Source organism: Sebastes fasciatus, chromosome 11 (genome assembly GCF_043250625.1).
Source record: "Sebastes fasciatus isolate fSebFas1 chromosome 11, fSebFas1.pri, whole genome shotgun sequence".
Taxonomy (NCBI): Eukaryota; Metazoa; Chordata; class Actinopteri; order Perciformes; family Sebastidae; genus Sebastes; species Sebastes fasciatus.
In genome coordinates, this window is record NC_133805.1 from 7386774 (window position 1) to 7410741 (window position 23968).

The window sequence follows — 23968 nt, forward strand, 5'->3', positions numbered from 1 at the left end:
ACAGACTGAGCTACTGCCGCCCCGATATGGCCGATATGGTGAGGTCACAGTGACCTTTGACAACCACAATCTGATCAGTTCATCCTTGATTCCAAGTGGACGTTTGTGCCAAATTTGAAGTAATTTGCTCAAGGCGTTCCCGTGATTTCACAAGAATGTGACGGATGTGAGGTCACAGTGACCTTGATCTTTGACCACCAATCTGATCAGTTAATCCGCGGGTCGGATTCGAACCCAGGGCCGCTACGGTAAGGACTCAGCCTTGGTACATGGGACACCCGCTCTACTGGGTGAGCTCCCCGCAGTTCATCCTTGGGTCCAGGTGAACTTTTGTGCCAAATTTGAAGAAAGTCCCTCAAGGTGTTCCAAAAGAAGCGTTCACAAGTATGGTCCGGACGGACGGACGGACGGACAACCCAAAATCATAATGCCTCCGGCCACACACCTTACACTGTGTGTTTTAACTACCGACTGTCAGCACCAACTGGCCCAAAATGGAACAGACTGGGTCCAACGTGGTCTGTTCAGTCCTTATGCCAAATCATAGCCGGCTCTACAATCATACTGTCCCCACCTATACTGACTGTCTAGTACGTAGGGGCTCTGCTTCACTTTCTCCTAATATCACCCTAAAACAAACAGATTAAACTGTTCTACAAGGCAGAAATAACTCAAATCTTGCGTTCTGACATGTCTTGAAACACCATGCTCCTGACAGGCCTACAGCAGAGATGTTTTCATGAGCGTGGGTAGCCGGGAAGAGAAATCCATTTTTCTCATTTGGCTGCGGGATTGGAATAAACTCCCAGAGGATCCTGGATGTAGATCAGTTTTGAAAATGGAGTGGTATTCCACTTTTAGCTCTGTCGTCTCTCCATCCCCCCTCCAGAGGTAAAAGTCCTCTTACCGTGGCCGTCCGTGTGAATGCCAATTAGAAAGGGATTGCCAGGATATATAAAGTAAAAGCTGTAAAAAATAAATAAAAAAACACTAGTGGAGGCACCACTGGTAAGCCTTTAATCCTGTTGGTGGTGAGTTTACAACCAAGACCTCAGTGGGTTTAGTACCTTAACATTAATCAATCCTGGATACCCTTTTTACAATGTGGATGATATTTGTGTTTACTGACAGGCAACACAAACCTGCTGTGGATACAAATGCGGTGCAGCCCTTTCACACAGAATCTCAGTTTGACAAGTCAACAGTACTTGATGAGTGCTGGGAAGCAGGCAGGTGGTAAACAAGTCTCTCCACTGTGTGTGTGTGTGTGTGTGTGTGTGTGTGTGCGTGTGTGTGTGTACATCTCTGTATTTGTGCTCAAGTGTAACTGGGAGAGTGCAGTACAGTGTACAGTGTGTTTTGTGTGTTGTATCGCCAGATACTCAGTGAATGTTCCTGAGTATCTGAGTGTGTGTGTGGTTCTACACAAGAGGCAACATATGTGTGTATGTATGTACGTGCATATGGATGTAAGTGGTTCATACCTGTACATTTGTACACAGGAATGTACGTGCAGGGTTACGTGCAGTATTTTTTTGTGTTACTGTAATGAGGTTTGGAAAAAGGTGTCTTTGTTTCAGTTCATATGAAAATCTTCAGTATGTGAACACACAAGCAAACACATGCTAGAACTTGAATGGCACTCGGAGAGCGCAGACCTCCGCCAAGGTGCCCGAGTATGATTACCCCCCCTCTCCGTTCAGCTGGCGCCATCATCCACGTGTATTTTTGTTTATGTTGAGATCCGCTGTACGTAGCAGAGCATTGTAAAACTCACCTAAACCGTCGTCGTTACTGTTTCCAACAATCACCAAGTGAGCTTTGCTTGAACTCAACTGTAATCTAAAGTTGTCCCCCCCAACCCTGCCACCCCCGCTCTCTCTCTGTCTCTCTCTCTGAAGGAAAGAGGCGGGGTCATGCATCATCAACGCGTCATCAGTTACACTGTGCATGTGTCATACCCAGAGGTCTTAATGTTCTGGCTGATCGGAATCCTTAAAAAAATTCCTGAATCCCGATCATGGTCCAGATGGATTGTTCATTGTGCCCCCTCCAAAAAATGTCATTCAAATCCATCATGGACTTTTGGAGTAATCCTAATAACAGATAAACCAACAAACCAACAAACAAACCAACGCCGGAGAAAATATAACCTCCTTCCTAGGCCTTCTGCCTTGGCGGAGGTAATAATTCCTGCTTCCCTGAGGTAGTTTTCCCAGGAAAAGGCAGGAGAATGTGGAAAAAATTCCAGGGAAATACTGTGATCTCGATCCGCGCTGCAACATTCAGTAACATCAAAGAGAGTTTGTAAATAGTTTTTTACCTGTGAGCAGCTCTCGGATCTCCACGTCAGTGGTCTTCCGGAGCAGTCGCACTAGAGCTGGTATGCCTCCGCAGTTCTTCAGGGCGATCTTGTTGTCGTCGTTGGCCTTGCCGTACACCAAGTTCCTCAGCGCGCCGCAGGCGCTGCGGTGCACGTCGGTCATCCGGTGGTCCAACAAGTCCACCAGCAGCTGGATGCCGCCCTGCCGCCGAATCTGAAGACGGAGGAGGGAGGACGGAATTAAGGGGGACAGCAGCTAAAAATTCTGAATTAATAGAAGAGTTTCCGTATAGTTGTGTCAAACAACAGTAAAGGTTGGTGTATAAACAATAGAGCTTGTTTACAACTAGAGGAAATATTTTCCCACTTTTGATGCTGTGGTTGGAGAGAATGTTATCATGTAAATATTAATTTCTACTGTTTCAACACTTCTAAATAAACGGATGATGCAAGATGTATTTAAATGCCAGCCACTTCACTTTCTGTCCCACCACCCCTCTAAGTTGTCTGCAGCCCTCCCCGCTTTCCTCCGTCTAGACAAAGAGAAAATGTAGGGCAGACTGCCTGCTTTCTGTAAAAACAAGAGACGTTTTAGTGAAGTGAGACTGCACAGAGGCAAGGCGGTTGTGCATTGTGTCTTTTGTACTCCAGATAAAGGTACGCCAGCATGAAGCCTGTTACAGCTGATTCACTTTGGATGACAAGATCAAACTGGAAACTGATTATTTAGAAACTAAATGTTAGATCCTCAAGTAACAGACCCTGTAATGACTGGGTTATGTTAAAAGAAAATCAATCTGCAATCTAACTATGAAGCAATAAATCTCTGTCTGTCTGTATGTAGGCCTATGTGTGTATGTGTGTGTGTGTCCTTCACATATCTCAAGAACCGTCCATCCGATCTACTTCACACCTGTCGGGTGTATTGTTGGGGACCAATGGATGTGCAGTGTCAAAGTTGGAGCAATTTGGACGCCTGACACATTTAATATTAATGAACTGAATAAACAAGCGAACAGCGCTCTGTTCAGCAGCGGGAGGCGAGGCTTCAGACGGTGGCTCATTGACTGCAGTTCACCTTTGCTGCAGATTTTGTTTTGTGTCCGTTATTAGGAGATCAGGGAGGTTCCCATAGGACTGAATGAACTTCTGGATGACTCGCATATGTACACAGAGCTATGTGGAAAGATTATATAACATATTAGATAACCTTTCTTCACTTCCTTGGAGTCAATGATCAATGAGCGCTTCTCGAGAACGCTGCAAGCAATCGGCTCGCTCCGAGGGGGGACGCGCTGCAAACGGGGACTGCACTAATTAAATCTAAACATTACAATCAGCAGAATAATGACTGCTTTATCTCACTTGACAAGGAAACAAATGAAGAGGAATTTGTCTTAGCAAAGGGCCGCAAATAATGACTATTTTAATATTGATTAATCTATTAATTAGTTATCATCGTTTTGGGTTAATCAGAAGTATTGTTTATCTGTAAAATGACGGAAAAAATGCTCATCACAAGATCCAATACTCCAAGGGATCGTCTTCCAACTGTGTATTTTGTCTGGAAAACCCAAAGGGAGTGACTTAATAAGAGATAGAGAAAAAACAGAACAGAAATGTATAAAAACAATGAATCGATTTATTGTCAGTTAATTGTCTTATCTAGTATCGTCTAGTCTTGCTTTACTGACACAGAAGCAGGGATATAACAACTAACAGAATAAATCAGGCACACAATAAAATATTCTTTCCGGTGCATCCGGTGCTAAGAGACTGAACAGGCAGTGGGCCATACTGGATACATATCCCTCAACATCCTGTCTATTATTTCACCATTCAGGCATCTCTCTCTCAAGGGCAAACCACTATCTGGCCTGTGTGTTGTAGTTCTGGCAGCCTCGCTCTAATACACCGAACATACTTTATTCTTCAACACAATATCAACATCAGTCGTCTTTCTCTTCCATCCATCTCTCTCTCTCTCTCTCACTCTATCATTTATGCCTGTTGGCTGATTGCTGTTTAAAGAACTTTGTTTGCTCTCAAATCCATCGTCTCCATGGGGATTAATAACGCGGAATTGAGCTGAATTGAGTTGACATTGAAGAGACGAACGGAACAGAGACGCTGAGTGACGACGGCTCGAAAGGACAGAAGGATAGACTGCAAGAAACAAGGCTGCACTCAGAGTTGGGTTAAGTGTGCCTAATGAGGAGTTAATGCCGTCTAATGTGGAGTTTGGTGGAGCTCAGACAGCTGAGTTTCCCTTCAATACAGACATCTTAAATGCGCTCTCTCTCTACTAAACACATATAGGTAAACTGAGAGAGACTTACTCAGTGACGGGGCTACAGACAATTCACTCCAACATTAGCTAATAGTTGGGTATGGTTGCATACAGAGCTGGTCTTGACCAAGTGCTCCCGCTACAATCCTCTTTTAAAAACATTTGCTATAGAATCTTAAGATAAGTGAATATTAATATTAACATAAATAGGAAATTGTAGAAAATATAAAATGTGGAGTTTTGGCTCTGCTGCCTGGTAATTAGTCCAGTCCTCATAATATTATACAACGTAAACATAAGCCTATAGGCTATGGCTGTTTAGCAGCTGTAAATTATAGATAACAATGTTATTATTAATTTAATCAGCGGTATATGGCCCACTCAAACTGGCTCCTCCAGGTTCCCTTTGATACATGTTCAAATATAAAATATTATTTATGCTATGGCTCAGCTGAATACTTGATGGTTATTATTTGTTGAGATATGTGCATCCATATTGTCCAGTTTGCCCAGCTAAACAACATTTTAAATCCAATATTTAATCAATAGTCAATCCATCTTATATTAGTCCAGAGTTGTGACTAAACCTTGACTGAGTGATTAGATGATTACTGTCTTGGTTTAAAAAGATGTGTGTTAAGGTTGCTGCTGGAAAGCGCGAGTTTCATTTTGTGCATGTGCATATGAACGCGTGTTCGCGTGTGGCGCGGTTATCTTCTTGTCTGAGTTGAGTCTATAAACACCGCTGCCAGTTGCCGTTTATCAAATGTATTAGATAATTGTATTTCACCCTCACTTTTGACAGACCGGAGAGAGAGATGCACAGCAACCTTAACGTTACTGTTATTTCGTGACATCAAACTTGGAGAGGAGAGCACACAAGTTTACCTGACTAAACAGTGCATACAGTCTGTTTGTAATCTGCTGCAAAAGTTAAATTTTTTCAACGTACTGCGGGCAAATTTACGTACCGAAAAAAAACAAAAAAACGAAAGGAGGAGTTTCAAACACATCGAAGACCACGGAGGTTTCCATAGGAATGAATGAACTTCCAGGTGACTCATAAGTACACAGAGCTATGTGGAAACGAGGCATAAAGCCTTCTTGATCTCTGCCAAATGCCGGTTAATCAAGGTTTTTCAAATTTTTGGCATTTATGCGTACATTGCTGGATTTATATGGCAGATACATAATGAGAAAGACCTGCTGCGTGGTTCTTCAGTCCTCGCGATCGTGTGCGCGCACCCACAAATTCTCTGTCATTAACGTGATTGCGACTGGCTCGCGCACCCAATGGCAAAAAAAAAAGCACTGTGAAAATGTTGTTGTATTATTTCTCCATTGGTCTGTTGCAGGACCATCAAAAAAACATTTCAAGGCCAGCACACAAACCCACCCACTCGCTCGTTGTTAAGCACCCTTGTCCCCCCCTGGAATCCCGCCTGTGGTACTCGAAGCACCGAAAAATCCCACTTGAAAACCTCAACAGCAGCGTACCTTTCCAAGAACAATGTTCAGTTGAACTTTCAAAACTTCAGCAGAGAAATCAAACAAGGCAGTATCTGCATTCCTATCTAGCGTACTAGAGGAAATAGTAGGAGAGTATGTTTTTGTGTGTGTTCTGATTAAACTCTTGACTGGAAGCCACCAACTCTGAATAAAGTATGCCTGCATGTGTGTCTGTTTGTATATATAAGCGACAGGGTGAGTTAAGGCCAATCAGAGTTTTGGAAGGCAACCGTCTGTCTGTATGCCCTCTCTCTCTCTCTCTCTTGGTGTCCTCAGAGATCAATACCTCAGATTTGATCTTGTTGTCTCCAAAGCAGAGGTGCTGGAGGTAGGCAGCAGCGTTGGACTGGACTGATGGGAACTGATGCTGCAACATCTGGATCACCTCCGGCAGCTCTGGATCCCTCCAGCCAAACTCCCTACGGAGACACACACAGAGAGAAAAATACAGCCTGTTGTGAGATGTGTGCAGAGACAGATTTGTGCGTGTGCCAGCGTGAGTGTGAGTGTGTGTAGCTGGAACCCGTTACCAGACAGCTCGTCTCTCCACTGTAACGCTGATTTAAAATGCTCACCAGAGAAAAAGGAAGAGAGACAGAAATGAGAGGTTGGAGATGAATCAAAAGAAAGAGAAAACAAAGAAAGGCACATTATATTTAATTCAAATAAAATGTGTTTAATTACACAGATTTGTATATTTATTCGGGATGTCAATCGATTAAAATATTTAATCGTGATTAATTGCAAATTAATCGTGCATTTTTTATCTGTTCAAAATGTACCTTAAAGGGAGATTTGTCAAGTATTTAATACTCTTATCAACATGAGAGTGGGCAAATATGCTTGCTTTATGCAAATCTATATATATATTTATGACTGGAAATCAATTAACAACACAAAACAATGACGAATATTGTCCAGAAACCCTCACAATTCAACTTTGTATTTACTGTCTGCCAGTGTTGCCGCTGCAACACTTGAACTTCCCCTCTGGGGATCAATAAAGACTTAATTAACAATCATGAGCTTTGAGGCAGAAATATGTCCAAGTCTTCTTCATCAATTTCTATTGAGAGTTGGCACATATGACACATAGGAGACCATTTGAATGCATTGTCAGGAAGGCGATTAACAGAAGCAGCATCTTGGACGCACTGTAAGAGCTTCCTCCTGCTGGGATGAATCCTTTCCTCTCACTGCCCCAGCTGCTTTGGTTTGGTAACCAGGGTCTACCAGTACTTTTGCCTAAAGGCAGGCTTTAGGCATAGACACACACACACACACACACACACGCACGCACGCACGCACACACACACACACACACACACACACACACACACACACACACACACACACACACACACACACACACACACACACACACACACACACACACACACACTAAGCTCACTAACCCTATACGTGTGTGTAAGGGTGTGTGTGTGAAAGAAGAAACACAGATGATTAACGTGAGAAAGATGCGATGTGAGAGAATGAAGTCACGGTGAGCGAGGGATCAGAGAGAGAGAGAGAGATGAAGGGAGAAGAAGAGGGGGGGGGGCTTATCGATGTAGATTATCTGTCGCCAAGAGCAACGGAATATCACGTTTCCTTGACAGCGGTGGTTTCTAGGGAACAACTGAAACTGGGGCCAGATCTTTTTTTTTTTCTCCCCCCTTTTTTGTTCGGGGCAAAGTTTTATTCCCAGATGTGATTTAACATTGTCGACTATGAACCCGGAGAAAGAAAGAGATGGTACTTTCTGGATATTAATGTTGCTATGAATTAGCTTCACTGTGCTCTACTACGTTTCATACTTTCTCCACATTAAGTTTATACTTTTAAATCCACTCTTTTTTCACATTTTGATTTGATTTTTTTTTTTAGGGCTGTCAAAGTTAACGTGATAATAACGCGTTAATGCAAATTTGTCTAAACGCCACTAATTTCTTTAACGCATTAACACAACTTGTGATTTTTAGGTTGTAGCGGGATCAGTTTTAAAGCTAGAGTGAAGATACTAGTATCATATAAAACTAGAAAGATAACATAAGGAATCCACTGATACCAACCATGTCATACTAACTTGTCATGAAGGAGGCTAAATAACGCTCCAAACTTAGGCTAAATTTTGTCGAGGAAAAACTGTCATAGCTATTTTCAAAGGGGTCCCTTGACCTCTGACCTCAAGATATGTGAATGAAAATGGGTTCTATGGATACCCACAAGTCTCCCCTTTACAGACATGCCCACTTTATGATAATCACAGTTTGGGGCAAGTCATAGTCAAGTCAGCACACTGACACACTGACAGTTGTTGTTGCCTGTTGGGCTGCAGTTTGCCAATCAAAACAATATGATTTGAGCATATTGTTTTATGCTAAATGCAATTCCCTCCGAGGGTTTCTGGACAATATTTGTCATCGTTTTGTGATGTTAATTGATTTACAATAATAAATATAAACATACATTTAAATAAAGCAAGCATATTTGCCCACTCCCATGTTGATAAGGGTATTAAATACTTGACAAATCTCCCTTTAAGGTAAATTTTGAACAGATAAAAAATGTGCGATTAAATAAATAAATAAAAATTTGAATCGATTGATAGCCCCTATTTTTTTCTGACAGCTGTGAGAAGTTTTGGGCTGCATATAGAAGCCCTGTTTGCTCTGCTCGTATGTAGCGTCCATTTCTCTTTGATGTATCTTATTCTTGATGCAGCAACAACCCCGCGTCCCCGTGGAGATGATCTCAGTTCAGTCTAATCTAACATAAACACATGCACGCACGACAGATACAAACACACATGAACACAACTGAGTGCCCTAGGACAACTCAATATGCAGCTTAGAGCACACACGCGCACACACACACTTATATAGTAGTCAAACACACACACACACACACACACACACACATTCATTGACTTGCGTACACACCCAGCCATCAAAGGCAGTGCAGAAGAGCCATGATTAGAAAGCTTTTGTCTCTGAGTTTCACAATGGGCCAATGGGATAAACCCAGTGTTTGAAAAATGGGGAAATTGAAGAGAGAATTATTTCAAAGGTTATTTTCTCTCTCTTTGAAATCCTCCCTCTCTTTAACAATTTTCTTCTACAATTTTTTTACACTCTTATCTCAGTGTCTCTCTCTGACTCTTGCTCCACACATGCACTGTCACAACATTAACATACATAATGCTGTTGTGCACGTACAGTAGGATTGTGCCACGATAAATATGATCAGAGATGACATAACCTTGCTTAGGTCACCCTGTGGGTTAATTGGCCGATAGGACATCTAACGTTACGGCTGAGTGAGCTGTCAGATGTGTGTGTATGTGTTTTTTTTAATATATATTATAATTAGAAAGTGGGACACCAGCGATAACAACGCCTGTAGACATGATGCTTCTTTAATAACTAGTAAACCAGATGACTTTACTTATCAGATAGATTCTACTGCTTATGTAATGAACTGAAAGGGTTAAACTGATCAACCGGGTCAAAAAACAAGTGTATAATTGTATTAAGTTATAAAAAGACTATAGGAGAAGTGCAACAGGAGATGTCACCACTTAAGTGTTTATACTGTACTTGAATACATTTGCTTCTTCATACTAGCTTTGGAGGTTGTGCTCCTGTCGCGCCTGACGTTACTAAGCAACCAAAACCTGCACGCTGCAATGACGATAATGAAGTTGCGGTAAATTCGCAATAAAAGCCTCACTGACTAAACTAAACAAAGTCAAAACAAAGATAAATGGATTTCCAGCACCGTAAAACCCCCACAATAACTCTGCTGCTCGATTTCTTTGTGACAGTTTGGCTGACCTTTCTACCGGATGTTGTGACGTTCTCGGACAGACAAGGTGAAGCCAGTAAAATAGTGTGTGGGACAGTTGTACAGCTCTAAAATGATTAACTTCTCCATATATTTACTGCAGACTGATATTTAAAGAAGAAAATAAAAGATATCTGCCAGCTGTGATTAGTTGTTCCTCGTCACATGACATGCGGTACACGCTGCAGCGTTCCAAAAGTTAAATTCAGCTGCCCTGAAATTAACACAGCTGTTGCGCCCTGAAAAAAAAGGTGCTCCCGTGCGCCTACATTGACAACAATGGATTTGAGGGCGCAAAAAACGCGGCATATGTTAGGTACTAAATGCAAGATTGAGAGCATTTCTATTGTCTCCGCACGGCTCTCAACATGGCGACGGCTGATCCGGCGGCTCGTAGTCAACGGTGCTAACAGTGCTGACAGAGCTAACAGTGTTAGCAGTGTTGAGGGGGAACCGAAAGGTGGGTGCTACGCTTCCGCAACGGCGCCGTCAGTTGGGGCGGTGTTATCAGCTGTAATCGCCGTATGAGAGCAGTGCAGAGCGGCGTGAGCTAGCCAGCGGGTCACGCGCGGCCGGGCTGGCTATGTCAACAAAGCACGGAGAAGCTCAGATAATAACACACACAGAAGGAGAGTGACTTTATTCTCTGCTCAGGTAGACATTACTCCTTATATCTTTACATAGACGATACTTGTTTGATGCTATATTAATGCTCTGGATCTCATATAGAGCACCTTTGAGTAAATGATTTGAATGCTTCTTCCACACCTTGATTTTATACAGAAAATAATACACAATAGTGAAATAAAAAGACAAAAAGCTTGAAGCAAGGAGTGATAAAATATCTAGTAAAACCATCAGACTAAATCTGATACACTAGTGTTTTTCCCTCTGAACAAAGCTTGCCTTTTATCAGTGTTTGTTCTGCTGAATCTCAGCAAACATCTTGACTTTAACAACAAATAATGTTTGCCAAGTAAATCTATGGTTGTAAAGTCAGCAGTCAGCCGAGGCCTTTATAGAGGCGAGGGTAAACGACAAAGGAATAGTCTCTTGGAAAAAACAACAATATCACACAGTGTTCACTTTTCTAAATGTGTGATACTTGCCTTGACATTGTAAAGTAAAGAAATAAAATCTTTTGATGAATGAAATACAGTACAGTGGAAGTTCTGTCTGAGCTTCATAAGTAAGGGTGAACAATGGAGCTGGAGTTCAACTAGCTGAGTTATGGACCGCGTCATGGTGCAGTAAAAACACTGAATAATCACGGATATCCGCTCAACTCATACACTATGTAATCGTTATACTGAAGTTCTAGCAATACACATTCAACAGCTGACAGGAAGCTTTCATGCGAGTCCATCAACACTGATGTTCTCCTAAACTGTTTCTCCATCCTCTTTCTTGAAAGGCACATTTACTGAAATGGTGAAATGAGGTTGCAAAAGTGCTTCTCAGCTCCATTACTCATCAAAACATCACACAGTGATGTTAATGGCACATCACTGGCCAAAGAATAAACAACACTTGAAGGCCAAAGTGGCACTTTTGGCAGTTCTCTACAATAATTGTTATAAAAAACGCTTTCGCTCTTCTTTCTCATTCCGTCCCTTCTTCTATCTCTCCGTCTTTTCCTAGAAAATTTCTGTCTCACATTAGCCTTCTACTCCAAGTGTGAGGTCAAAGTGGGGGCACACACATGTAACTACAGACACACATAGACACAGATACACACAAGTGACACTTTCTGCATAATAGAGTGGACAGTTAAAGAGATAGTTCTGATTTTTTAAGTGGGGTTGTATGAGGTATTTATCCATTATCAGTGTGTTACCAAGAATAGATGATGGTCGGCCCGCTCCCAGTTTGGAGAAACAGACAGGAGTACCGGCACAGGAGCAAAGCAATGTACTGCTGTGGATGGGGGCCGGCAGCAAAACATATTCTAGCCACCTAAAAAATCAGTATCAGTTTAAGTGAGCGCTATTTTCACTGCTTTACCTTGCCGTCAGACAGTCCTTTCTGACGGGGAACTGAAGCTGTTACATCCATCCATACTCTCTGCAAAGCCACCAGACTCCTTTGACAAAAACAGTAATTTGACCTCGCTGAACATGGGAGTTGCTGGACTACCGGCTTTGAAGAAAGCCGAGAGAATTTTGGACAAAGTATGTATGTTTTAGCGTCAAAATGCTATTTTCCCAAGTCCTTCTAAAACCTTTTTCCCACGTGACCTGACGTAGGTTTCTGCATGATGACACACTGCTACATCTACAGTATATGTATACATCCTTTTAGTTAATGTATTAACATTACATACAGTAACTTAGATGGCGGTCGGCATGCTAGCAGTTTGGAGAAACAGACAGGAGCACCGGCACGGAAGCAAAGCAATGTACTGTTGTGGACGGCACGTTAGTTTGGATCCGAAAGTCACACAATAACACAAGCTAACTAACAGATCGATGCAGCGGTAGACCAGCAACGTGTTCTGTGACGTAAAATGACTGTTTTTGTGAATGGAGTCTGGTCTGGTAGTTTTGAAGACATTGATATAACGGCTTCAGTTCCCCGTCGGAAAGAGCTGTCTGACGGCGAGGTAAAGCAATGAAAATATTTTAAATACAGCGTACACTTAAAAAGATATAGATTTTTTTAGGTGGCTAAAATACGTTTTGCTGCTGCCCCCATCCACAGCAGTACATTACTTTGCTCCCATGATGGTACTGCTATCTGCTTCTCCAAACTGGGGGCATGCCGACCGCCATCTACTATAGGTAATACACTGACTATGGAGAAGTACCTCATATAACCCTACTTCAAAACACCCGAACTATCCCTTTAACACTTGAATCAATGAAGGAAGAGTCAAATTGTTGCCAGCCTGCAGGCGCAGAATATTTAACACACCCACAAACACTCACAAAAGACATACAAGTATGCTTCAGAACACCAGAATAGGATAAAAAACACCACTATGCACAGACTTTTTCAGATGACAGGAGCCGTGAATAGGTTGGAAATAAACACAAGCATGCAAAAAAGAAAACACACACACACTCACACACACATTGGCAGAACCAGAATAGCCTAGAATAGTTGGGGCCCTGGAGAGAAAGTGGCACATCACAGCAGATCAAACTCAACCCGGGGCCTCGGGCTGTGATGCTTCGCGGGCATGCACGCATAGAAAAAAAAAAAAATGTATACATTAAACATTTTATGCACAACTCCAACATTGCCGAGATAGACTGAACATATAGTTGACATGTTGCGTTGCTGTCGTGGGATGAAACGAAGCTATGTTCTGAAGCAGATTAACACACTGAATTTACCTAGAGTCGCAGCGAAACTGAATTAAATGAAGAGACTGTCTGTCTTCTCTCCTGTGTGCGTTCTGCCCCAGAAAGCTGTACTATAATGGTTCATTCATTCACTAACTCTAGCCTGGAGCTGTACTACTTTTCACTCAGCATCTCTCTCTCTCTCTCTCTCCCATCGCTGTGTGTTTCTCTCGTTCCAGAGAGGAGGGAACACAGGAGGATACGACGCTCCCAGTCCCAAACGCTGTGCGACAACATCACAGCAGGATGAGCAAATACTACTGAGCCATCTGTGAACTTCGGGCTTAAGTGTTCACTCGGGCAATGTTTGCACTGTTTTAGTGTCGGAGTTAAGAAAACAATATGCAACGTATTTGGATGCTTCTGCGTGTGTGTATTAGTGATTTTCATGGCCTTTGAGTGAATTAACACCAGGAGAGCCAGGATCTTTACTATTTTCTCCAAATCCCACGCCACGGAGCGTCTGTATCCTTTCGTTTGCGCTGATAAGCCATTAACGCCTCATCAGTCTCCATCTCTTTAGCGCATTTGTGACGACTCAGGCTGTGCTGCTGTGTTTCCATAGCGCAGTGGTTCTCAAGGGCCTCGTTCAGACCTGGTATTAACATGCGTCCTTAGTGATCGGATCACTAGTGGACAATTCTAAGTACAAGTGTGAACGCACTCAAGACGCATTGAGGACGCATTGAGATCGGATCTTTCAGACCACATTCAGAGGTGGTCTGGGCCACATATGGCCATATTCTTTTAGTCCTGGAACACATTGAAGGACCGCCTACTCAACTGACGTCCCGCTGGGATCTGCGGGTCTCTGTCGGTACAACTGTATTTTATTTTTGTTGTGTAGCATAAAAGGGCTACAACTGCATATCATTGTGCAACCCTGTGTTGTACAATGACAATAAATTAACCATGAACCCTTGAACCTTTTATTTAAAAAAGCAACAGCCAGCCGGTATAACTCTTACTTTAGTGTGGCTAGTTTTCCTGCTACATAGTACAGTAAGTCTTTTGTAATCTTTGCAGGTCTACTGTGATGTTGGGCTAGTCTAAATAATGAATATTAAAGCTAGGGTGTGTTGTCCGGCAGATTAAATGATTAACAGCCAAAATATCCGTTGGGAAATATGCCAAATAAATACGTTGTGTTTCTAATCTAATATCTCGTCTCAGCTAACTATGAAAATGCGAAAACAAACGAAGTGGCTCAGACCAAGCCACTATAACGATGATATAAATAATGATGTCATCTGTGTTTCTTCAATACATTTTGACTTTCGGACTTCACACTGAGACGAGGAGCGTGACGCCACGGTCGCTGTGAATGAAAATGTAATGATAGGTCGGGCTACCTGTCTAAATACCTCCCTGTCTAGCTACCTGCCTGCCCGCCTTTCGATCTACCTTCCTGTCTACCTGCACGCCTTCTGCCCGTGCACTCATTGTTCGGCACCGGAGTCTTCCACAAGCTGCTAGATTGACAGCTGTGAGTACTACCAATAGCTACGTTCGTTGTATACGTTCATAATGATCATTTTGGGGGAGTGGCTTTGGAGGGAGGCGTGAAACGACCGATTGTCAGTGTTGCCGACTTAGATTTAGGGACTTTTGGAGCTAATGCTGCTACTTTCATTGGAAAAGAGTTGGCAACACCGGGCTGGGTTTTTCGGTCGGATAATCTTTAAAATCTAGCGTACTCTTGCCGGTTTCTCCGATGTTACCTACCTTAGCTTTAACATATTTTGAAGCTTCAAAGGTCAGTCTTTGTAAAAACATCATATCTGCTAAAAATATGATAAGATCCCTTTTTTTAGATATTGTTTAACTTGTTTTATGAAACAAAGCTGAATAAGGCAGATCACATGACCTCACCAAATTCTTGAAAGAAGTTTTAATTAACTATCTCACCCCAGCTGCAGATATGTTCAATTCAAGGCACTTGTAGCAAATTGCAGATTGACTTTTCCCTCCCATCTTTACTTATAAATAAGCCAGCTTGTTGTTTAACTGCAACCTTGTCCCTTTACCCTTTTGTCCCGCAGATGGCTCCAATCTTAAATCAGAATTAAAAAGGGAAAATACTGTCAAAGAGAAAAGGAGCATTTGAAAAGGAGAGAAAAGAAATTAATAATTTCACGTGTGAGAAAGATATTTACTGACATATTTCCTCTCACAAAAACGTGCATATATGCATGTGTGTGTGTGTGTGTGTGTGTGCATGTGTCTCTGAAATCCCCCAAGAGAGTCTAATGTTTTCATTTGGCGACTCAGTGGACTGGGACAAAGTACTGACAAACTGTCACTCTACTCTTTGTTCCCAACCAGCCAGGTGGGCTATCTCGCATCACCACTTGTCTAGGTGTGCAAGTGTGTGTGTGTGTGTGTGTGTGTGTGTGTTTCTGAGAGCCATCCTGTCACCCACAGCCAAAACATTTACACCACAATACGAGATGCAGGCAAACCAACAATTAAATCCGGTAAATAAACTATCTATGAATTATGTATTCAGAAAGCGGGGCGAAGCTGCAGGCAGATGATGATCACTGCTATATCGGGCTGAAAGGATTTCCTGTGAGTCAGGGGTTTTTGGGGAATAGAGCGATTTGAAACCAGAGAGCGAACTATGCGATTTGTGTCGGGTATATCTGTGTGTGTGTGTGTGTGTGTGTGTGTGTGTTGCCACCACTGAGGACTGTCAGTGGGGGGAAATGGAGATGCGTCTGATGACTCATTCCCCGATAGACAGACGGAAATACAGACAGACACAGGTAGGGTAAGCCTGCAGAGTAAACTGACAGGAGAAAGAAGAAAGGGAGGCAGGAATAAAGGAAGTCAAAAATAAATTGACAAGGGTGCTGACTCACCGCGTTCACTTTTCAGCGGGACATCTAACAACTGCAGGTGGCTGATTAACAGCAAAGCATTACAGTGTATTTATAGCAAACTGGAATACAATAGAAAAGAAGAGACACCTAGTGATGTATTGGTTAGTGTCAAAACAACAAACAGATCTGAGACCAGCAGCAACAGACCACCGGGGATCTGTCTACAACACCTTCAGCTGATGGACACAGTAATTAGCACAGTAACTGATTAATGATGGACAACGCTGGTTAAACTCAACACGCCATGTAATTGATCTTGCAATGATGTCGTAGCATGAGCTCTCTCTTGTTTTCTTTATCAGCTCTCATGTCTCTCTCTCTCTCTTCAGACCCACAAGTGTCATCTGTAGAGCTGCAACGGTTAAGTGATTAGCTGTCAACTATTTAATTAATCGCCAACTATTTTGATAATGGATTTATCGGTTTGAGTATTTTTTTAAGTCCAAATCTTTTGATTCCAGTTTCTTAAATGTGAATATTTTCTGATTTCTTTATTCCTCTATGACTGAATATCTTTGAGTTTGAGGATTTGAGGACGTCATCTTGGGCGTTAGGAAACAATGATCAACATTTTCTGAGATTTTCTGGACCAAACAACTAATCGATTAAAGCTGGAGTAGACAGATTGGAGCAAATGTGAGTAAAAAACATTGCTTTTATAAATTTTATAACATATATAATAATTTATAAATAAATGATCAGAATAGGTATTTACTTTGTCAAATATAGATACAAACGCAAGAGTTTTTTTCCCCAAAATAATGTGTTTTTTTTCCATAATATGATAACTTCTTGCTAAAAATTATGACTTTATTCTTAAATTTTCTTTTGTTTTTTGTTTTGTTTTTGCTCCTATTTGTTCCTTTTTACACGAGTCTTCTGCTTTATACAGTGCTGGCTTAAAGTTGTATACAAAACGGTTTAATTAGGCTATACACTATCACTATATCACAGCAGTGCATACAGAACTAATACAGAGAATACTGTAGCCTACGTTGTGAAGAAAGTGATGCCATCATGATTACATGCTGTTCAGTAAAGAACAGATGACTGGAGCTGCAACTAACTATTATTTTCATTGTCGATTAATCTGCTGATTATTTTCTTGATTAAAGCGGCAGTAGGCGGAATATCTTTGGCATCATTAAGAAAAAACTCCTTTCAGCATATTGTAATTCAAGTGTTCTGAGAGAAAACTACACTTCTGCTCCTCCTAATGGCTCTGTTTTTCAGCCTTTAAAAAAATCTTCAGAGAGAGAGAGCGTTCCTATTGGCTGTTCGGCTCTGATTGGTTGTTTTCCTCCGGTCTGTGAAATCTTGCAGATCCCATTAGGAGCACCGGAGGACACAGAGGCACATGATATTTTTCAGATTATCTGTCTCATGCACCACTGTCAGGATATATTGAACGTTTTAAAAAAATAACTTTTTTTTAATCACGTTTGCTCCATTTCTACCCACTGCTGCTTTAACTTCTACCCTGTAAATAGTTAATTCTCTCTTTTTCACAGGAACCTTGATTGCACTGTAAAAGCACCAGTGAAATACTGCTTTGCATTCATAGATTGGCAGCGAGGGTCAGATAGGTCACCGCTGCCATATGTTGTCAAATGGAAATGTTAGAGAAATGTATTACTCTATTAGATGAACAAGCACTTCACATAAATACGTATAAAACTAAACTACTTTTGAGCCCACCTTGGTACTCGATGTGGGAACGAGGTTAGAGTGAGAAAAGGAATAAATAGAATGAGAAAGAAAGACTGAGGCAAAGAGAAAATTAGAGAAAGAAAAAGAAAAGTCTGTGCTTGTGTGTGTGTGTGTGTGTGTGTGTGTGTGTGTGTGTGTGTGTGTGTGTGTGTGTGTGTGTGTGTGATGGCATGGCTGACTGACTGGCCCACTGAGGCTGGTAGAGATGAACGAAAGGTCAGGAGATGTCAGGCAGAGCTGAGAAACACACACACCACACGGAGTCCATCTCAAACCCCGTGACTGAATATGGATCAGAGATTCTCACTGTGCTTATGAGCATGAAATAAAATGAGGCACTTTTATGATCGGGTCGGATCCTGTCTAGCACAAATGTTTCGTCGCGTTAGCGGGAAGGTTTCCATAAATCATTGGCAGCCTGAAGGAGGAAATGCGGAGTACATAAGAGGCCGTCTCCACAGTAACGTGCCTTGATTTACCAGATTGTGCCGGTGTGTGTGTGGCTTGACAAATCAGCTAAATGATGTCAGTTTGAGGCTTTTACAGGATAAAGGTAGGTCTATCATTAAAGAGCCAGCTGCAGACGGTGGAAATGACCACACTCCAAGCCCTGTGTACATTTTAAAAACATTCATCGATGACCTGTTTTCAAGACGAAAAAAACTAAAACGAAGTAAAAAGCAACCTTTGATAATAAAATCTATGACGAAACATTTCTCGTAAATGAAGGACAACAAAACATTCATGTCAAAAATGAACGGAGGAAAGAACTACAGTATAATGCAGCTTAATTATTCAAAGACTTGCACGCACCCCAGAAATTCACACATTGTAGTTCCTTATTAGTAAAATCGCTGCCTAAATCTCTTGGTCAAAAAAATTATTTTGCGGCTTGTACTGTTGCACCACAAAGCAGCATGTATTTCAGGAATGTTACCACACCTATGTCTCTGCTAGTAGTGTTATCTAATGTGTTTCTCCCAGTATTGTTAGCTTTTGTGAACGTTGTGCCAGTATTAACTAACGTTATGTTTTTGCCAGTATTGTTAGCTAATGCTGTGTTTCTGGCAGTACTGTTAGTTAACATTATGTGTCCTGTTCTTAGATGATGTAATGGGTTCTTGGATAGAAAATATCGATTAACGCTTTATGGACTAAATGCAACCACACTTCCGCTAAAATTAGACAAGACACAGCAACAAAACAACTGTGACAAACTACAAAAATATGCATATTCTCTTTTGGTGGAGATGAGAATATCAATACCATTAACTCAAAAATCAAAATCTGGTGCCAAAACTAACACTTGGCGAGGTGTATGAATACAACCGCCACAAAGCACGTTCAAAAACCACCAAGACAGACAGACAATGGAGACAAATGAATGGTTGAATAAATCAACAGATAGATTAATGGATGGAGAGATGGGAGGATAGCCAAAGGAGAGAATGAAGATTATTTACACTAAAAAACAAACAGAAAACAGAGGCTCTGATAAGCCATATTGCTACAAATTGCAAATAAGCAATCAGTAATGGGTAATTAGTTACTTTACTTTGTCGTTTAATTTAAAACTGATCTGATTTTTTTTTGATTTTTTTAAGATTGCAACTCCTGTCTTAGTGTTTTCAGGTCACAGAGGATTTTAATTAAATGCAAAGTGCTTTTGAAAGCCAGTACTCTGCTCTAGTCTCCAATTTAGAATCCATATAATGCTAAAATAAAAGTGACCCCTGTTTAACAAACCACTAAATGAGTGACAATACAAATGGGAAATGTCATGTGGCCATTAACATCTGCATCTGATATTGGTGTATATATATAGAGAAGATGGAAAGATTCAGTGAATGAGACAAAGGTAAGATAGATAGACAGAATGTATGTGTATAAATAAATAGTTGGATTACTTTGTCATTCTTTGCTCGGCTTGATTTTGATTCCACACAAGGAATTCGGGGTCGTACCTATCGAGGGGGGACAGGCAGAGAGAAACAAGAAAGAGGTATTTGTTGGCTGTCTGGCAACAAATTATTCAATAACCGTCATAATAGTGCTGATTAGTAAATAGAAAATCAATACGTAGCCGCTAAGACTCGTCTTTCTCTCTCAACATTTGGTTATCAGGCAATGGTGGAGAAGGTGAGCAGGGTGAAGGACATGCACAGAGAGCGGGTGGTGGGGAGATGGTGGATATGTCGGGTAAAGAGAGGGTCTTAGGATGAAACAAACCGGGTACCGCCAATTGTTCTGTGCATATTCATACACCAAACTGGATGTTTTGGTCATGGCTGGTGCTGCATTCAGATCTAAATTGCAGAGCCAATTATCAGAGAACATTCAGGCAGCGAGAAGAAAAATCTGATTTGAGTTTAGGTCATTTCAACTTTTACTAATACACCGAGTCATTGGCCTGTTAGTCAACCTAGCTGTAGAATATAGATGACAAATCCTTCTTGTGTAATTTATTTTAATTTATTTGTGTGATTGAAAATGACTAGCTTTATCTCAGAAAAGCAGGAGTTGTACCAGTGAAGCTAAATGGTGAGTAAATGACAAGCTAAGCTGCTAAGCCTGTTACATGAAGGTTAAATTTAAACAACATACAAACTTATCTAAATATATATATTTTTAGTGACTAGTTTTTCTCGCATTAACTGAGGTGGTGGCAGATGATGAATAAATGGTTGCTCACCTGAAATTGTTTTAATGAAAAACTGAAGTTCATCTTTCATACTCAGTAAATCGGTTTTCTGAGGCATGTAGGTATAATCTAATGTGAATGATTGTGGTGTTAGCATTTAAGAGCTACGTTGACCAATTGGCCAATATACAAAAAACTGTCTGTGTTTGTTTAAAGTATAAAGCAGGTGATAGTCTGTATTTTTCTTGTTGACAGCAAATCCCAAGAAAAGACCAAAACCAACAATGAGTTGTTCTTAATAACAAGCATTTCCTGTAGGTTCCCTCTGTAATCGAAGCCTAATCTATAGGTCTATATTGTATTCCTCTGTGCCACAGACCTCTATTGGCTCTGTAGTTTATCTCAATCCCACATACACTGTCCTGCTGCTGTAAATACCAACTAGAGCACCAAATATAGATTGATATGCAGCTGAAAATAGTCCCCATCAGTGACCAGCTGTTTCTCAAAATGTCTGAGCCTTTAAAAAAAAGAATCGAACTACATATCCAAACTATCAATCTGTCAAAGCTGACAATCGAATAAAATATTTAATCGCATGATTGTCCATATTTAGTCGCGATTAATTGCAAATTGCAATTTTTTTATCTGTTCAAAATGTACCTTAAAGGGAGATTTGTCAAGTATTTAATAATCTTATCAACATGGGAGTGGGCAAATATGCTGCTTTATGCAAATGTATGTATATATTTATTATTGAAAATCAATTAAAAACACAAAAAAATGACAAATATTGTCCAGAAACCCTCACAAGTACTGCATTTAGAGTAAAAAATATGCTTAAATCATAACATGGCAAACTCAAGTCCAACAGACAACAACAGCTGTCAGTGTGTCAGTGTACTGACTTGACTATGACTTGCCCCAAAACTGCATGTGATAATCATAAAGTGGGCATGTCTGTAAACGGGAGACTCGTCAGAGGTCAGAGGGACCCCTTTGAAAATGGCTATAACAGTTTTTCCTCGCCAAAATGTAGCGTAAATTTGGAGCGTTATTTAGCCTCCTTCACGACAAGCTATGACATGGTTGGTACCAATGGATTCTTTATGTTTTCTAGTTTCATATGATGACAGTATCTTCACTCTAGCTTTAATACTGAGCCTGCTACACCCTAAAAATCCCAAGTTGTGTTAATGTGTTAAAAAAACGAGTTGCTTTATCGCGTTAACTTTGACAGCCCTTAACCGGACCAATTTTAAAAAATGTCCTCAGTAGGAACATATAGGCTTGTTGCTGAGAGCCACAGACACGGTAGGGAAGCTGGAAAGTATTGAGAGATGGACTAACACATTGTTGGTTTTGGTCTCTTTACAGGATTTGTTTACTCAAATATGAGATAATATATAATAACACGCTTTTTCAAACAGTTCCTCTTTGAGCTGCAAGAACAGCAGCACTACAGTGAGCTTGCAAACAGTAAAACTTGACAACTGCAGGATCAAAATGCTTCTGTATAATTGCAATCTTGGGGGGACCCTCCCTTTAACGCAATGTGGACAACAAGCCACTCAAATAGCACCATCTCATTCACACAGCGCGAGCACTGACTGCATGTTGTGAAGGTAAAGCAGAATGCCATGCATCACGAGTCAGTCCTTTGCATGTAGCAGTGCAGATGTGCGGATGCTGGAAGGAAGCTACAACAACAAATGATGCCGGAGCTCAAGATTGAACAAAACAGACAATGCGAGTGCGATGTGCACGGAGAAATAAACACTTAAACAATGGGTGAAGGAAAAGAGCAAATGGCAACAAAAGTCACCTCTCCTTAACGACACACAGAGAGAGGCGTTCTTGTGCTTCCAAATGTTACCATATAACAAGCAGCTCAGCACAAAGTCACTTCCTTATTAGAAATATTACATTTAAGCAAAAAATAAGATGTCTCCTGCTTACACCTGAGCAGAAATGCCACAAAGAGAGACACTTCAACTTTAATTAGGCTGCTTCTATCTGTGACAGTATGTCTGTGCAGTCATTAGTGAGAAAGAAGACGCTAAGAAGGAAAAATCCAAGACACAATTGGAATAGTATTTCAAACTTGATTGTAATAGGACTAAAGAATGATAAAAGCAGCTATTACGCTGGCTCTCTATGTGCCTCTCTCTTACTCTTGTCTTGTCTGTCTCTCCCTCATTCTCACACATCCACTCGCACACAGAGCTCTCTTGGTCTAAAAAGCAGACTTCATGCACTTTCCACATTAACTGTGTCTACCTACTGCACAGAATGTGACTGATTGTCACTGACAGAGAGGCACTCCACTCCTAACAGCGAGAGCAAACTTTTAAATTGGACCAAGAGGTGCGCTGCGCAGGCATTCGTACGGCAGCGTGAACAAGCCCTCGACACCAGGCAAACTAGAGAGGACAGTGGAAGATGTGGCGTGATGTGTGCCTCATACTAAAGCCCAGATTCAACCAGCCTTTTTTAACTGCACCGGACCGTCAAATCCTGACGGCCAATTACCTGTTGAGGTGCTACAACAGTCACTGTTTGGTGTCACCGTGTTACACTTTGAAGACTTTGACACTCTTTTGAGGATTGCAATTAAACACTTATTTATACTTTCTTGCATAATTGTGTTTAATGTGGTGAATCTGGCCCTCAGTAAGTTCAGTGACAGGGGAAAGGGAGCGGAACAAAGGGCTTCATCAACAAGCCAGAGCTGATTGGACATAAATAGGGTTTTGTTTTTTCCTCACCTTGGGTCCTTCTGGATACTGTCCACCGACGGAGACCGGCCCAGGGAGGCCTCGGGGGGGAGGGCGGGGCCCGACTTGCTGTAAGGCGACTCGGTGGAAGGGCAGAACTGCAGGGTGCGGTACGGGTTGGCGTAGTCGGCCACCCCGCCTCCTGCGGCGAAGCTGCCTCTCTGAAAGGTTCCCGTGGCGCTCTGGCTTCCTGTTCGCTGCAAGGGGATTGGGTCGACACCGGGGGAGGGCGGGGCTAAAGCAGGAAGAGCAGAGTAGGGACAGAGCAGATAGTTGAGGACCTCTTGGTACAACTGGTTCACCACTGGGTTTGACGTAGCCGAGGAGGAGGCGGCGGCGGAGGGAGCGAGGGGGAAGAGGAGATGGGAACCAAAACACCAACACGAGGACACAACGAGAAAAAAACACCAGCACCAATGGAACAAAAGAAAAAAGCAGAGAGAGAGGAAGCAAAACAAAAAATACATAAATAAATGATAAAACAACTTACAAGTCAACAGGTGGGGGAACTTCAGGTGAAAAGGTGAACTCACCAAATGATCTTATTTTTCAATAGAAAAATATAATTAAAAAAAACAAATCAGTCAAATAAAACAGACATGCAAATAAATTAATAAGTAAATAAATAAATAAATAATAA

At 41.5% G+C, this 23968-nt stretch overlaps 2 protein-coding genes across 10 annotated transcripts in view; one reads left to right on the forward strand and one right to left on the reverse strand.

Moving 5' to 3' along the window:
- The window catches only part of ctnnd2b (catenin (cadherin-associated protein), delta 2b), a 183703-nt gene that overhangs the window by 44785 nt on the left and 114950 nt on the right, over positions 1-23968 (reverse strand). For 5 of the 9 annotated variants that reach the window (XM_074650254.1, XM_074650248.1, XM_074650246.1 and 2 more), the window contains 4 exons: positions 23320-23563; positions 19818-19874; positions 6409-6541; positions 2324-2537 (listed from right to left, as the gene is read on the reverse strand). In XM_074650254.1, the coding sequence (XP_074506355.1) occupies positions 2324-2537; positions 6409-6541; positions 19818-19874; positions 23320-23563 (648 nt within the window). The remainder of the gene's footprint in view (positions 1-2323; positions 2538-6408; positions 6542-19817; positions 19875-23319; positions 23564-23968) is intronic. The other 4 variants (XM_074650251.1, XM_074650255.1, XM_074650250.1 and 1 more) reach the window with 1 other exon arrangement.
- toe1 (target of EGR1, exonuclease) overlaps positions 11219-23968 on the forward strand; it is a 442640-nt gene continuing 429890 nt past the window's right edge. Inside the window, exon 1 of the mRNA XM_074650259.1 lies at positions 11219-11228. The gene's annotated coding sequence lies outside the window, so the exon portion shown is untranslated. The remainder of the gene's footprint in view (positions 11229-23968) is intronic.